At 50.4% G+C, this 3,263-nt stretch overlaps 1 protein-coding gene across 4 annotated transcripts in view; it reads left to right on the forward strand.

Annotated features, from left to right (window-relative positions):
- The window catches only part of ak8 (adenylate kinase 8), a 17,639-nt gene extending 14,647 nt beyond the window's left edge, over positions 1-2,992 (forward strand). For 3 of the 4 annotated variants that reach the window (XM_046034820.1, XM_046034819.1, XM_046034821.1), the window contains exons 12-15: positions 798-939; positions 1,602-1,682; positions 1,980-2,109; positions 2,801-2,992. In XM_046034820.1, coding sequence (XP_045890776.1) covers positions 798-939; positions 1,602-1,682; positions 1,980-2,109; positions 2,801-2,890 — 443 coding nt within the window. In that variant the 3' untranslated portion in view covers positions 2,891-2,992. Of the gene's footprint in view, positions 1-797; positions 940-1,601; positions 1,683-1,728; positions 1,861-1,979; positions 2,110-2,800 lie in introns of those variants that run through there. The other variant, XR_006822454.1, reaches the window with a different exon arrangement.
- Positions 2,993-3,263: the final 271 nt, after the last annotated feature.

Raw genomic sequence — 3,263 nt, forward strand, 5'->3', positions numbered from 1 at the left:
GCTTCCTCCGTCAGCGTCCTCTTCGGTCTCTCGCTCTGTCTCCTCTTAGCTTCCTCCGTCAGCGTCCTCTTCGGTCTCTCGCTCTGTCTCCTCTTAGCTTCCTCCGTCAGCGTCCTCTTCGGTCTCTCGCTCTGTCTCCTCTTAGCTTCCTCCGTCAGCGTCCTCTTCGGTCTCTCGCTCTGTCTCCTCTTAGCTTCCTCCGTCAGCGTCCTCTTCGGTCTCTCGCTCTGTCTCCTCTTAGCTTCCTCCGTCAGCGTCCTCTTCGGTCTCTCGCTCTGTCTCCTCTTAGCTTCCTCCGTCAGCGTCCTCTTCGGTCTCTCGCTCTGTCTCCTCTTAGCTTCCTCCGTCAGCGTCCTCTTCGGTCTCTCGCTCTGTCTCCTCTTAGCTTCCTCCGTCAGCGTCCTCTTCGGTCTCTCGCTCTGTCTCCTCTTAGCTTCCTCCGTCAGCGTCCTCTTCGGTCTCTCGCTCTGTCTCCTCTTAGCTTCCTCCGTCAGCGTCCTCTTCGGTCTCTCGCTCTGTCTCCTCTTAGCTTCCTCCGTCAGCGTCCTCTTCGGTCTCTCGCTCTGTCTCCTCTTAGCTTCCTCCGTCAGCCTCCTCTTTGCTGCTGATGCACGTGATTGAAGTGAAGAGATCGGCCCGCTGTCACCGATACATGATCTGACTTTTTGGGTCAGGACCAGTTTCTGATATCAATATCCACTTATCACACCTGTGCAGGTTCCACACGTGTTAATGTTCTCACTTGTTTGTAGCTGCAGATATGAAGTGATTATTACTGATGATTGATGCTGCTGCAGTTCCAGACTCCCTGGTGCTGCAGGTTCTGGAGGAGCGTTTGAGCCGAGTGGACTGCAGCTGCAGAGGCTGGATCCTGCATGGATTCCCCTTCGACCTGCAGCAAGCCAAGGGCCTGCAGAAGTCCCAGCACCAGCCCAACAGGTACTACTACTACTACTACTACTACTACTACTACTACTACTACTACTACTACTACTACTGCAGCAGCAAGCCCAGGCTGTCTGGAGACTCTTTAGTTCTCCTGCAGGACTTCAGTGCTCATGCTAGAAGTGATGAAGGAACCTGGAGGGGCGTTACCAGGAGGACCAGCCTGCCTGAGGGGGGTTTGTTTTACCAGACGTCTGTGCTCTTCTCTGTGGAGCAGGACGAGGACTTGGGGAAGACTGGCCCACCTCACATTTTGTTAGATGTGTTTTATTGAAAAGGAGACGAGTCTTTCTTCTGTTGACCAATCACACGGCAGCATGAAGCTTCACAGTGTGTCTGCTCCCTAATGCTTTTACACACACACACACACACACACACACACACACACACACACACACACACACACACACACACACACACACACACACACACACACACACACACACACACACACGCACGCTGCCGTGTTGTAAGTGCTGCTGAATATTTGATGCTGCAGTATAAATATTCAGTGTCAGGCCTCTGCTGCTGCACATGAACTGTTTAAAATACAAACAGTCATTAAATATTCAGGCTGTGTCTGTGAGACAGGTTCTTTGTGGTGTTGCTGGCTGACCGGGCCCTCTGAAAAACCTCCGCTCTGCTTTCTCTCTCAGAGTTTTCTTCCTGGAGCTGACAGACGACGTTTGTCTGGAGAGGATCACTCTCAGAGCTACAGATCCAGTCGGTGGACAGAGGTCAGAAAACCAGTCTGACCAGTAAACTGTTTGTTCCAACCCACAGAAGCTCAAGGTGACCACAGACCGTATGAGAGAAGTGAGCGGAGGCGCCGTGACCTCACTCGTTGGTTTGTGCACCCGCCGTTTTGAAGCCTCCGGTTTGGTTTTTTGGAACCAGCTGTCAGAGAGGACGCAGGTTTAAGGCATTATGGCGCCAGGAGGCAAAAAGTTTTTAACACATAAACACAAACAATGTGAGCAATCCAAACATGTAGTACACGACACGAAGACACACCTGTGCATTTCCTCCTGCAGGTTCCACGCTGTGAGTCGTCCGGCTCCGAGCGCTGAGGTCCAGAACAGACTGAAGACCAGATCTGAGGACAGCGCACACAGTGTAACACGCAGACTGAGTCAGTACAGGCTGCACACCGCTGCCCTGCAGGTAAACACACACACATTTGTTCTTCTTAAGGGGCGGCTGTGGCTCAGGAGGTAGAGCGGGTTGGCAGTTAATCGGAAGGTCGGCGGTTCAATCCCCGGCTCCCCCTGGTTGCGTGTCGATGTGTCCTTGGGCAAGATACTGAATCTCAAATTGCTCCTGGCGCCAGTGTATGAGTGAGTGAGAACGTTAGTTTCTGTTTGAGCACTTAGGCTAAACCTAAAACCTGGTTGGGATCTTGACCCTGAAACTCTCTTTTTAGAACAAAATGTCATCACTGTGAAGGTCTAAAAACCAAATCGGTCCTCAGAGAGATGGAAGAAGTCTTAAACTGTAACAAAGCAGTGAATGGATGTCCTAACGAGTCCTGTGTGTGACGTCTCCTCTTCCTCTGAGCCATAAGCCCATTTTCCACAACAAATCCGCGTTGGAAGGAACCTAGGTAGCAGCCCGTGTGTTTCCAGCCAAGCTGCAGCAGCTAATGTAAGGTCAATTCAGCTGCCCAGCTTGGTTTTATTTTAGGATTCCTTTGTTGTTGACTGTTCAGGACGTCTCCTCTTCAAAATAAACGGACCTGAACACAACAGCGCCACATGTGGGTTCATCCGCCGCTGAAAGTAGTCCCAGCAAATGCTCTATTTCCTCCTGTTGGAGGAACGTTTGCTGACATCATCCTCACTCTGTGTGTTTACAGTCTGTGTATCCAGATGCAGTTCTGATTGATGCTGATCAGGATCCTCACTCTGTGTTTGAGGCCTTGGAGAGCCGGCTGACAGCTGACTGACACCTGCACACACCTGGATGCAGGTTATGGACCCAGGGAGAGGAGGAACCGTTATTTTAAATGTTCTCGGTTTGTTTTAAAAGAAATAAATGTTTCAGCTTCCATGGTGTCGGTCTTTCTCGTGAACACAGAGCTTTAGTAAAAGTACACAGTGATCAGAAACACGTGCTTAAATTATTCTTAGTGACATCCCGTCATTTCCAGCACAGCTCCACCCATCATCCACCTGAACAGAGGCCTGATTGAAAACATCTGTGCAGGTGTGTCAGATAAATGTGGTGCAGGAAAACATTCACTTGTGCTGTACAAGCAGAAAGTAAGTACCTCAAAACTATATGAAGCGCATGTACGATACTTGAATAAATGTACTTAG

Source organism: Micropterus dolomieu, linkage group LG21, assembly GCF_021292245.1.
Source record: "Micropterus dolomieu isolate WLL.071019.BEF.003 ecotype Adirondacks linkage group LG21, ASM2129224v1, whole genome shotgun sequence".
NCBI classification, from domain to species: domain Eukaryota; kingdom Metazoa; phylum Chordata; class Actinopteri; order Centrarchiformes; family Centrarchidae; genus Micropterus; species Micropterus dolomieu.